Source organism: Gopherus evgoodei, chromosome 10, assembly GCF_007399415.2.
Source record: "Gopherus evgoodei ecotype Sinaloan lineage chromosome 10, rGopEvg1_v1.p, whole genome shotgun sequence".
NCBI classification, from domain to species: Eukaryota; Metazoa; Chordata; order Testudines; family Testudinidae; genus Gopherus; species Gopherus evgoodei.
This window is the reverse complement of record NC_044331.1, coordinates 46,225,993-46,238,129: the sequence shown is the minus strand read 5'-3', so window position 1 is coordinate 46,238,129 and position 12,137 is coordinate 46,225,993. Positions and strand designations below refer to the sequence as shown.

General features: G+C 53.2%; 1 protein-coding gene across 1 annotated transcript in view; it reads left to right on the top strand.

The window, feature by feature from the left end:
• Nucleotides 1-2,144: 2,144 nt before the first annotated feature.
• Nucleotides 2,145-12,137, top strand: part of INSYN1 (inhibitory synaptic factor 1) — a 100,481-nt gene continuing 90,488 nt past the window's right edge. The window contains exons 1-2 of the mRNA XM_030578747.1: nt 2,145-2,664; nt 3,201-4,028. Of these exons, the coding sequence (XP_030434607.1) occupies nt 3,870-4,028 (159 nt within the window). The 5' untranslated portion in view covers nt 2,145-2,664; nt 3,201-3,869. The remainder of the gene's footprint in view (nt 2,665-3,200; nt 4,029-12,137) is intronic.

The window sequence follows — 12,137 nt, the reverse complement described above, 5'->3', positions numbered from 1 at the left end:
CCATGCTTTAAGAAGCTGCAGTCGAAGGGAGGTGCAGCAAGAGGTGATGAAAGGAGGATAGATGACACTGGGCCAGAGTCACTGTCAGAAAGAAGTAGGGTTTGGAAGTGAGATTCGGAGGAAGGATGCAGGTTGTGTGGTGGACAGGCCCAGGGATTAGTCCTCAACTATCATTGATGAGCAGCATTATGAACCTCCAGAGAGGCCAGAGACAAGCTAGGCGACCCCTCCTTCCCCCTGCAGGGAGGAGTTGCCTTTCATTGAGTTTGTCCATTGGTATGCCTTGCTCTTTCCTAACCTGGCCCTTATTTTAGAGATCTTCCAGGGAAGGCTGGGGGCATCTGAAAGCAGGACAGTGAAACTGATAGACAGAGGCTCCTCTGAGGTGCATCTACACTGCATCTGCGACAGTGTTTCCCGGCTCAAGCAGACAGACATGCTCCCTTTGCTTAGGCTAGCTGTAACCAAGAGTAGCATGGGCAGGGCTTGGGCTAGCCACCAGCCTCCAGTGCAGCCTGACCAGTGAATACTCGGGTATCTAGCCTGAGCCTCTGCCCATGTTAACCCCAATATGCAGCTAGAGCAGACCTAGTGTGTGCCTGCCAACCCGAACTGGTCACACGCTCCCAGTTGCAGTGGTGGCTCCCCAACACATGCATGCACCTACCTTGTTCTGAATCTCACTACTATCGTTACCCTTCCTGGGAGCTGCCTCTGGGTACCCCAGCTCCTTGCAGCTGGACGGCTCACTGCTGTGTGTTTTCACAGATGAAGAGCTTAAAAGTAAAGGGCTGATTGCCTCCTTGAGCCCAGCAGCTCTGAGGTTCTACTTTGTACAGTGTGCCAGTGCCACATGGCCTGAGTCTCCTCTTACTCCCAGCAGTGTAAATCAGACCAGCCTATGACCAATCTGGTGGGAGAGGAGACCCTTTAACCCTTCCTTGACTGCAGCAGGGCAGAGTCCACATGGGCATGGGAGAGAGGACCCATGGAAGAGCAGGACCGTCCCTTCCCCTAAGCAGTGGTTCTCAACCTATTTACCATTGTGGGCGGCATCCAATACTACCCGTGTGGCCCTGAGGATGTCACATGGGCCGCCGATTTTGTGCTGATTGGGCTACAAGCAGCCCATGGGCTGCAGATTGGGAGCCACTGCCTGAAGGGAGGGCATGGGCACCTGTGCAGCAGGGATGTAGCTGCTTTACAGTCCATGGTAGGTAGGTGTGTTCAGGGCTAAGTGTCAAATCTAGGGGCCTCTCTCTGGAGCACCACACAGGCCCCACTCTCCCCTGCACTTTTGCAGTGGCCAGAAGAGGCTGCTGACCGCAGTTATGTGGCTTCTTTGCAGGAGAAGAGGAAGGCCTTGGGTGGGCACAGCAGGGTGGGGATTTGCCCTGGGAATGTTAATTAATTCCTGAAGCACCATGTAACTAGTGAGTTTGGTCCGGTGGTACACATGGGGAAACTGAGGCAGCGAGTGTGACTTGCCACAAGGCCACCTACCAGTTTGTAACAGAGGCAGAATTAGGCTCCAGGTATTCCTGGCAAGCAGGTCTGTGTGCAGACCACCAGCCAAGATGCCTTCCCCGTGATCGAGGAGATAGACCATGGGGCAGCGCAGACAGGGCCTCTAGTCCCAGCTCTACCATTGGCTGCTGGGGGACGCAGCATGGTTCTGCCCCTCTGTATGCCTCAGTTTCCTGCCTGTCAAGTGCCACCGCCCTCCGTTGCGCAGTGGTCCAGCTGAAGCTGACCAGCCCTGCAGCCAGCCAGGGGCGGGAGGGGTTCTCGCCTGGCAGAGTCGGGCGCTGCCCCTCCGCCGTAGGCGGCCAGGCGCGCTCTGCCCCTTTAAGGCCGGCTGCTTTGCCTGGCTCTGCCCCCTCGCTGACAGCACCAGCCACACGCCCGTGTGCTGCAGGCGGCACCAGCCCGGCTGCAGGCAGGACGCGCGGCGCGCTCCCACTGCAGCTCCCTCCATGGCCGCCCCTGCCCGCGCGGAGCCGGGCGCCAGGGGCCGGGCAGCAGCCTCCCGGGGCTGGCGAGAGGGCGGGATCTGAGCCGCTCGCCGCCGGGCCCCCAGCCATGTGGGCAGCTCCGGCGCCCCCCCGCCAGCAGCCCAGCCGGGGGCCGAGCCCCGCGCTCAAGGAGCGGCAGCTGCAGCGGGAGCCGTCCGGGCTGCCGTACCCAGCCCACTAGCTCCGGCGAGGCGCGGAGCCCCCAGGAGGGCGGTTTGTCGGCCGGAGACCCTGGCACCTGTGGAGCGGCCCGGGGCCTCCGTGCGCACTATGGGCCACCGGAGCGAAGGCGGACGAGTGGCACTGCACCGCGGCGCTGGCGGCGGGGGGAGCGCGGCCGCCTCCCCCGCACACGGCGTGGCAGCTCCCCTCCTCCTGTGAGCAGGTTCCGCTCCTCCACTCGCGGCGATCCAGCCAGAATAACAACAGGGCGCTCCCCCTCCCCCGCCTGTCTCCCCTCTCCGCGTTTCCTGCCCGCCGGCAGGCTCTGCTCCAGGGGGCAAGGAGGGGACAGATCAGCATGGCATCTCCCGGGAGCAGCAGCCAGGAGGAGCCGCCGAGCTGGCCCTGGTGACCCCGGGGCAGCCGCAGCCGGAGCCCCTGCGCTGGAAACGGGAGAGCCGGACCGGTTTTGCTCGCTGCTGGGCTAGTAAGTGGCTGATTTCCGTGGCTTGTGGCTCTCGCGGGGTGGCTGATAAATAAACTTTGCTGTAGCAGAGCCGCCGGCCCGGCGGCGTTTGACAGGCCGGTGTTGTGTGGTTACACTGGTGCGGCGCCCCAGCTGCGCGCAGAGTCGGCAGCCAGAAACTGGGGTGCAGCTTCCTCGTTTAACCTCCCCCAGCGATGGGGGCTTGTGCCTGGATACGGGCATGGAGAGAGTCCCGGGGGGGGGACTGGTTCCTTTTGCTGACACGAACAATACCTGCGGAGCCGGCCCCAAATCCGGGTCACTTCCCCCCTCCCAGGAAAGAAAGGGTGGGGGATGGGAGGGGGGACCCTTGCGATCCTGGCTCGGAGGCTGGCGCCCCGGCGTCCTAGCTCAGGGGCTGGGCTCCGGGCGCTCCGCTGGCCCTGGAAGGGATGGATGGGGCGAAGCTGTCCCGCCCCGCACAGCCAAAGGCCAGCCCGGCCCTCGGGGCCCCTGCCCGGCTCGCACCGTGACGCGCTGCTTGTCTCTCTCCGCAGGAGGCCGGAGAACTCCAGAGCCCCAGGACACCCGCCCCAGACGTGGAACTCTCCGTGGATCTTGCGAGGCGTTTTCCGAGCTCGCCCCGCTGCGAATATCCCAGGATCATCGGTCGGTGCCCTTGAGCCAAGTGGGCGAAGCTCGCCAGGACAGGTGGCCGCCGTGCCCGGAACCGGCCCATGGGGGCTCCGTGCGCGGCACAAGCGAGGCGGGGAGGCTGAGCAGGTGGAAGAGGCGGCGCTGCTTCCAGCCTCTGCCGGACATCCGGAGCTATGCCCTCTCCGGCGAGCCGGCGAGCCCGGGGCAGACGGGCAGTGCCCGCCCTCTCTTGCTAGCCGGGAGCAGGGAAGGGATCGCTCTGGGCCCGTCTGCCAGTGGATCTTTCCCGGCCATCGGCTGAAGGCTGCTCCCTGCGCGCGGGCAGCGCTGCAGTCCCATGGCCGTGCGGCTGGGTCCCGGCGCGGAGCTCGGTTAATCTTGCCCCGCGCCCCGCTGCTGTGAACTGCCGGTGCGGAGAGCGGCGGGAGGCAGAGCGCGGCTGCGGCTCTCTGGCGCGTGGGACGTTAAGATGGTGAGCTCTCCCCGGCCTAGAGCGGCTCCGCAGAGGCAAGGCCGGGCTGGGGGAGAGCAGCATGGACAGCGCCGGGCGCCCAGGCAGCTTGTGAAGGATGAGCTCCGGGGGCTCGCAGGACACGCAGCCCAGTGAAGACCCCGCCGGCAGCAGCAGCAGCGAGAGGGAGCGGATCAGGTGCCGCATGAAAATGGTGATCGGGCAGCTGGAGGGGATCCTGCAGGAGCTCAAGGAGGTAGCCAAGGAGCTCCGGGAGGTGAGCGCCGCTGGGGTGGGAGCGCCATGGGAAGCCCCAAAGCGGGCCAAACTTCCAGGCTTTGCCATGCCTAAAGAATTCCCCTCATGGAGCAGGGCTGGCTCGTAGAAGCAAACCGTTGTGGGCACAGCCTGTGTGTGTGGTACTGTGTGTCTGTTTGCTGTCTCCCCCGCCCCTATTGTGAGTGCAGCTTGTGTGTGTCCATCCCCTCCTCTATTGTGGGTACAGTGTGTGTGTGTCTCCCTGGCCCTATTGTGGGTACAGCTTGTGTGTGTGTGTAGGGGGCAAATTAGATTCCCCTGTTGCCCTGAACCCCAGACAGTCAAATCACCAGTGCATATCCTGACTGCTGTCTGATTTGCACTCTTTGGCAGAGAAGGCCATGACACCCCCCCCACATACCATGTCAGTGGAAATCTGGCCCCCATTTCTATGCTTTCCTCTATCTCCAGGTTCAGGATAGCCTTTCACAGGAGAGGTGATGCCCCCCAAATGAGCGAATGCAATAGCTCAGTCCCAGCAGTGCCCTTAGCATGGCCACCTGTGCCCGTTTTGTATTTATGGTGGATGATTTCCAAGGAGCAAGAAGGGCTCCCGATTGCCCTTGACTCCATTGACTTCAATACCATGGGTCTGCCCAGTGCTACATAGAATCAGGCCCAGTGTAGAGCTAAGGGCATCTGATCCCTGGTGGATTCGGTCCTAATATACCAAGGTGTGCCTGTGAATCACAGAAGTAACCTAGACGTTGCATCTGTGTGAACAGTGTAGTAGAGCTAGGGCTTGGCTACACTCGAAACTCCAAAGCTCTCCCGCGGCAGCGCTTTGAAGTGCAAGTGTGGTCGCGGTGCTAGCGGGTACTCTACCTCCCAGTGGGGATTAGGTCTCCCAGTGCTGCAGGTACTCCACCTCCCCGTGGGGATTAGCTTGCAGCGCTAGGGCATTGTTTACACTGGCGCTTTGCAGTGCTGTAACTTGCTGCTCTCAGGGGTGTGTTTTTTCACACCCCTGAGTGAGAAAGTTGCAGCGCTGGAAAGCGCCAGTGTAGCCAAGGCCCTACTGTTGTTTGGGTTCCCCACTGGATGTTGTGACTTGCTGTGCTTTGGACTGTTAAGTGCTGCAGTTGGGTCATTTTTTTACATTTAATTTAAGAAAGAAAGAAAAGGGAGTGGAAAGAGGAGACACATTCCCTCTTCTTAAATGATACAAATAGACATTGCTTCCTTAAGGTTGATCTGATGAATCCAATTGAATGTTTAGCTACGGTTTGCTGCATGCTGCCCTGGGTGAAGAGAGTAGCAGCCTGCGAGTTTGGCATTGTGAAGACTGGATCTTTGCAGCAGAAAGAGAGAAACTTAATGATTTGTGGAGAGGGAGAGTTAATTGGGAGTTGGCATAAAATTGTAGAATGCAGCAAATCTCATAGAGAAACCCTGAAATCAAAGGATCCAGGAGGCCCCCGCCTAACCCTCAGGCCAACAATTCTGTTCCCCATACAAGTGAATTTTGCCATGGATGCAAGTTATTTCCAACCTCCCTTGGCTGGTTTGTCCAAATGGCAGGCCTGCATCTATCAGGCCAGGCAGGAAGCAAGTGCTCTGATGTCACAAACTGGGTGGTGCATCAATAGGGTCAGCTAAAATCTCAAGGCCAGATTCTCAGCTGGTGTAAATCAATGTAGCTCTGTTGATTCCCACAGCCTTTTGCTGGTTTACACCAGCTGAGGATCTGGCCCTTAGATGGTGAATAAGCATGCTTCAGGGTTTTTGTTCCACTTCCCTGGCCATGAAGCAGCAGTAGCTGAAAGGGCTGGCTCAGCTTTTCCAAAGGGTGTGGCACCAGCTGTGGGCAGAAAATTGGGACATTTCCCTGTGTGAAAATAGAAGATCCTACTGGGAATCATTTGGGCATGACTAGCTTTTTCTATAATGTGTCCATGAGAAAACATACTGAGCCACATTCAACTCTGGCTGACCTCCAAGGGTATCCTTTTTTGCTCTTGCTGCCCGTCCTCCCAAGGCTGGATTGTGCCAGGGCCTGTGTGGTGGGCAGCATTGCAAGGAATTCCCCTCCCAAACCTTCCACCCCTGTGCTGGGGAAATGCATAGAATGGCTGGGAAGCAGAGCTGCTGCTCCAGGGACCGATCCAAACCATTGGAGTCAATGGGATTCTTTCCGTTGACTCTAGTAAGCTTTGGATCAGACCCCATCTTAGGACAGCTGGCGACACTAATGATGTGGCAAAGGCAGGGCCATGGATGCAAAGGGGAGTGCACACAGCTCGCAGTCAAAGTGGGGAGGAGCTGGCTGAGCCAGCCAGCTAGCCAGATCTCCACTTGGCATTGGAAGCTGTATACCTCTCCGTGCCTCTTCTTGGCCAGAGCTTACAGCTACAGTCCAGCTCTGGTGCCTTGCCCAAAATAACCCATGTTGGAAAATAATAGCACAGAGCTTTAAAAAACCAGCCAAGGATCAATGACAGTGTGGGGAGATGCAAGCAGCAATTGGATAGGAATTTGTGGGGTAAATCCTGCTGCACTTATCCCTTGGCTCACTGGAATTCCATCGAGGTGAAGAATCTGTGGGCATGAAGGTTGAAAAGGGTTTGCAGAGGACAGAGGGGCAGGTTGCTTATTGTGGCTTGTTGCTTTTCATCTCTCTCCTGACTCAGCCCAGCCTGTGCTGTGGGAGGTGCAGGCAGCAGGAGAAACCCTGCATGTCTGAGCAATGATCAAACCCTTCTTGAATTACTGCTTTCAGCACCAGAGAGTCAGTGAAACACAGGCAGTCCCCTCTTTGCCCTAAGGGCCACTTTGGAGCTTAGAAGGCATCATGCACCATCAGGACCATCCAGCTGATATTTGCCTATGAGGTCACATTTGTTTTTTTGGGGGGCCTTTAGTCAAACTTGTAGCCCTGCTGTGGAGATGCAGTTGGCCAGAATCATGGGCGGCTTGATGGAAGGAAAAGGCCAGCCAGCTTGCCATGTGTTATGTGACTAACAGCTAATCCTTCTCCCGTTTGGAGAGTGATCGATACCTGCCAAAGGGGAAGATTAGAAATGATAACACTAGACTGGGGAGCAGAGTTAGGGCTTGGTGGGAAGGAGAGAGAAAGCAGGAGCATTGGTAGCTGCTGTCCTGTGGCTGGAAACACAATAACCACTCTACAAGAGAAGTGTCTTTCAGCTCCCCAGAAAGGAGGCTGGGCCACGTGGTTAAGGCATAGGAAGGTGTTCTGGCCTAGTCCTGGCTCTGTGGCCTTCAGCAAGTCACTTGGCCTTTCCATGCCTCAGTTTCCTCCCCCGTAAAACAGGGAGAGTGATATTTATCTGCCTCACCAGCGGAGGCAGCTCCAGGCACCAGTGCATCAAGCACGTGCCTGGGGCAGCAAGCCACGGGGGGCGCCCTGCTGGTCCCTGAGAGGGCAGCAGTCAGGCGGCCTTTGGCGGGATGCCTACGGGAGGTCTGCCAGTCCCGCGGATTTGGCAGCAATTCAGCGGTGGGGATGCTGAAGCCGCGGGACCGGCGGACCTCCTGCAGGCATGCCGCCGAATCTGTGTTGCCAGTGGACCTCCTGCAGGCACACCGCCGAAAGCCACCTGACTGCCCTGCTTGGGGTGGCAAAATACATAGAGCTGCTCCTGCTCACCAGGCTAAATCCTGTCATGTCCCTAATGTGCTTTGAGATCCTCAGAGGGAAGGGCGAAGCACTGTTCTTGTAACAAATCCTGAGAATCGGCCTAGCAGAGGGATTCAGACAGAAAGCTCTAGTAATGGAGGCTGAGCTGGGAAAGCGCCTAAAACGGGGCACCCTTGCGCTGGAGATGATGTCAAACGAAGTCTCCCCAATGGGTTTCCATGTGGGCACATAGTTCATGCCCACTTGAGATGATCAGATGCTCTTGCTTAGTTGGAGTCCTTCATCTCGAGGCAGGATTCTTGGCTCCTGTGTGTTTTTGACTGCAACTGAGACTCCCGTAGGATCCTGTCTGAACTGATAAACAGAGTAGGGTGTGGTCAGCTCAGTGCAGGGATGAGGCCAGGTCAGTGGTGGAATGAAGACCTCCAGGGAAAAGCCTAGGGGTGGGGTTGGATGATTCAGTGCCTGAGTTGCCCTGATTCTGCCAGGTCGTGATTCTGAGAGAATGCACATGTGAGCTGCATGGCAGAAGCCAACCCTCTTCCATCTAACTCAGGACTGAACCAACGCAGTTGCAGTGTTTAATGAGTGAGATGTTACATGGAAATCCTGAGCACTTGTGCACTTTCAAGGCCTGCTGGAGCTTTTCACAATAGCAATGGGCCTTATCGCCAACCTCCTGGCCAAATGCCACTATGGCTAATTATACCCAACCGCTGCCGTTTCAATCAGATGCATTTTTCTTCTCTTCCTGGCTCTATAGCTATAGCTCATTGTTGCTCCAAGCTGTCACAAGTAACACAGCTGCCAGCCTCAGCCAGGAAGAGAGAGAATGTCAGGGGCTGCTGAAGCGTTTGCTATATGTTTAATCTGTAACGTGTTTTAAGATCCTTCAGACTGGAAGGCAGCAAGATCTGTGGGGAAAAGTGCTCAGTAAGAGCCAGTAGTCATTATTTATTACCACACAAAGTTTCAAAGAAGCTGCCTGTTCCAAGCTGAAACCCCCAAGAGCTGGGATAAGCCTTCCTCATCCGCACCTAGCACCCCAGTTTTGCCAGCAGGTTGGTCATTGTCTTCCCAATGTAATTCCCCTCCTGGGAAAGTGCTTTATGGTTAAAATAGGGGACATGGTCAATGTCCATTAAGCAAAGCTTGAAGTGGCACTGGCTCCCACTGAGATCCACAGCTTGGCCTACTTCTGAAAGGCTGTGCTCTGACAGGGGCTGACCTCAGCACTGGAAGCACTGTTTTGAAAGGGTAGTTTGAAAAAGCACATTGTGCCTGACCATGGAAGCCAAGGCACACCTATGATTGCTGAATCTGAAAGGAATACAAGGGAGAATTTTTCTTCCATTTGTTTTCTTTGTGTACTTGAACCCACTTGGTGTAGAATCAGTTTCACTGATTTCATGGTATACTCCATCAGTCGTTATCTCCCTTGCAGAAAAGACCCTTCTAAACATCCACAAAGGAGCTGAAAAACCGTTATAAAAATCTTATAAAGGATTTAAAAAAATATTCAGAACTTGAAGCTTGTTTTTCATCTACATGAGATCTCTGTACACAGTCCCAGCAGCTTAAAGGAGGCTTACAATGAGAGTGGATGTAATTTATGCTCACTTTAAGGCCCCTTTCATAGATTCATAGATATTTAAGGCCTAGTGGGACCATTCTGATCATGTCTGACTTCCTGCATAATATGGCCAGAGTCGTGTACAGAGGGCTGAATGTAAAGGACAATCTGGGCCATGCTATTTAAAGGGTGCACTCGCAGAATCAAAGTTGTGGGGGTTTCAACTGGAATTACTGATTTAAAAAAATGAGGTGGATGATGTTCCGTTGGAGAAGAACGAACACTTGATCACCCACTCACGGACTCTGCCCACCAGTTCACCCCTGCCATGTCATAACCAAGACTATTTGAATTGGGCAAAATCATTCTTGAGATTCTGCACTGAAATTTTTAAACTTTTCTGTGTGTTTGTGACCCATTTGTGTTGCTGTTGCCCCAAAATTGCAGACAGTTGCTGTATTATTTATATTACACTAACACCTAGAGGCCTCAAGCGAGATTGGAAATTGTATTAGGTGGCTTTGTGGTAGCTATTGTACAGACATCTAGTGAAAGATAGCCTCCTGACAAAGAGTTTACAATTTAAACAGAGACAAAAGGTAAGAATGGAAACTGAGTCACAAAGAGAGGAAGTAACTTGACCAAACTCAGCAGCTCAGTGGCAGAACTAGGAATAAACCCCATGTCTCTTGAGTCCCAGTCCAGTGCCCTGTCTACTAGACCACAGTGCCTAGCAGTTGGGGGGGGGGGGGGTTGAGGGAACAGCTAATAGTCAATAAATAGTGCAAAATATTTCTGTAAAGTGACTTTCACTTTTGTAATAAAACCACAAAAATGAGTTTAGAATAAAGTTTGTGAAATCAGAGCTCTCTAGCTTACCATATGACTTATGTGGCCAATCAAAACAGCTAGAATTTTGACAACACACTGCTCATGTGTGAGGTACAAGCTAAGCATACTGAGTAATGAGTAAATCGCAGAAAACTCCATTAAGGCCCCTTTACGGCTCTCTGGTTAAAGGAACGAGGAGTACTTGTGACACCTTAGAGCAGGGGTAGGCAACCTATGGCACACGTGCCGAAGGCAGCATGCAAGCTGATTTTCAGTGGCACTCACACTGCCCAGGTCCTGGCCACTGGTCCGGGGGGCCTCTGCATTTTAATTTAATATTAAGTGAAGTTTCTTAAACATTTAAAAACCTTAGTTACTTTACAGACAACAATATTTTAGTTATATATTATAGATTTATAGAAAGAGACCTTCTAAAAACATTAAAATGTATTACTGGCATGCGAAACCTTAAATTAAGAGTGAATAAATGAAGACTCAGCATACCACATCTGCTGACCCCTGCCTTAGAGACTAACAAATGTATTTGAGCATAAGCTTTCATGGGCTAAAACTTACTTCATTGATGCATAAAGTGGAAAATACAGTAGGAAGATATATATACACATAAGACATGAAAAAATGGGTGTTGCCATACTAACTATAACAAGAGTAATCAGTTAAGGTGGGCTATAATCAACAGGAGAAAAAAAAAACTTTTGTAGTGATAATCAGGATGGCCCATTTCCAACAGTTGACAAAAAGGTGTGAGTAACAGTAGGGGGAAAATTAGCATGAGGAAATAGGTTTTACTTTGTGTGATGACCCATTCACTCCCAGTCTTTATTCAAGCTTAATTTAATGGTGTCCAGTCTGCAAATTAATTCCAATTCTGCAATTTCTCGTTGGAGTCTATTTTTGAAGTTTTTTTGTTGGTGTATTGCGACTTTGAAGTCTGTAATTGAGTGGCCAGGGACATTGACGTGTTCTCCAACTGGTTTTTGAATGTTTTGATTCTTGACGTCTGATTTGTTTTCCATTTATTCTTTTGTGTAGAGACTGTCCAGTTTGGCCAATGTACATGGCAGAGGGGCATTGCTGGCACATGATGGCATATATCACACCGGTAGATGTGCAGGTGAACGAGCCTGAATAGATATGTGGACAGAGTTGGCAATGGGCTTTGTTGCAAGGACAGATTACTGGGTTAGTGTTTTTGTTGTGTGGTTGCTGGTGAGTATTTGCTTCAAGTTTGGGGGCTGCCTGTAAGTAAGCACTGGCCTGTCTCCCAAGATCTGTGAGAGTGAGGGATTGTCCTTCAGGATAGGTTGTAGATCCTTGATGATGCGCTGGAGAGGTTTTAGTTGGGGGCTGAAGAATGCCAGTAACCATCATCTCACTCTCACAGATCTTGGGAGACATGCCAGTCCTCACTTACAGACAGCAGATGCCATGGGCCTTGTGGGAGGGATAGTTCAGTGGTTTGAGCATTGGTCTGCTAAACCCAGGGTTGTGAGCTCAATCCTTGAGGAGGCCATTTGGGGATTAGTCCTGCTTTTAGGAGGAGGTTGGACTAGATGATCTCCTGAGGTCCCTTCCAACCCTAATAATCTATGATTCTCAGAGAAACATCCCCATGTCTCACTGCAAAAAAAGCTGTGAAATCACTGGGGTAGTGGTAAAAAAAAAAAAGCAGTGAGTAAACTAACCATTTTGGCATTCTAGGCCAAGCAGTAGCCTGGCAGACATTGTGGGTGAGCCAAGGTGCCCGTATTCTGATTTGGATTTAGGCTAGGATGACATCAGGCGAAAGCCAGAAGAGCCATTGGACAGCTTTTTGGGCACTCATTTTCACATACAAGTGACCATGCTGTGTTTTAATCCTTATTTAATGATTTGGTGTCACGGAGTCACTGGGCGATGCTCTGGAACTGCTCCCCACCAAGGCAGTCAGGACTTTGGGGAGCCTCCTCTCCCTTGGAGAAGACTTGTTCAGGGCAAGAAGCTCACACGTCTTCACCTCCTGGGTCTCTCCTTGGAGCATTCAGCATCCTCTGCCCCTCCGT